General features: G+C 61.5%; 1 protein-coding gene across 1 annotated transcript in view; it reads right to left on the bottom strand.

Moving 5' to 3' along the window:
• The window catches only part of LOC104161311 (rho GTPase-activating protein SYDE1-like), a gene marked incomplete at both ends in the record, with an annotated part of 1,367 nt that overhangs the window by 712 nt on the left and 294 nt on the right, over positions 1-361 (bottom strand). The window contains one exon of the mRNA XM_009699686.1: positions 35-351. Coding sequence (XP_009697988.1) covers positions 35-351 — 317 coding nt within the window. The remainder of the gene's footprint in view (positions 1-34; positions 352-361) is intronic.

The raw sequence follows: 361 nt of genomic DNA on the forward strand, positions 1-361 counted from the left end.
ACCCCCAAATTGCCTTCCAACTACCTGGCCGTACCTCTGAAGATGTGGGGCAGGACCACGGTGCCGTGGCAGCAGAGACGGTTGCGGCAGGAGGTGGGATCCCAGGAGAAAACCATCACCTTGAGGTGCCGGGCACCCTCCAGCTCGAGGTTGAAGGTATGGTTGAGACCAAGGAACGCCGTCTTACACGGCAGTAAAGCCGTGCGAGCCCGGTTAGCCGCATCCACCTGCAAGACGCAGAAAACTTCCCGGGCTTCGGCTCGTGGTGGTTTCAGGTCCCGCACGCCATGGAGGTGGACGCTCACCAAACCTGAAATATGCTGCCCGCACCGTGGCGGCATCTCCCCGCAGCTGTAGGGAC

The sequence above is a fragment of the Cariama cristata genome, unplaced genomic scaffold (genome assembly GCF_000690535.1).
Source record: "Cariama cristata isolate BGI_N322 unplaced genomic scaffold, ASM69053v1 scaffold27274, whole genome shotgun sequence".
Classification (NCBI taxonomy): Eukaryota; Metazoa; Chordata; class Aves; order Cariamiformes; family Cariamidae; genus Cariama; species Cariama cristata.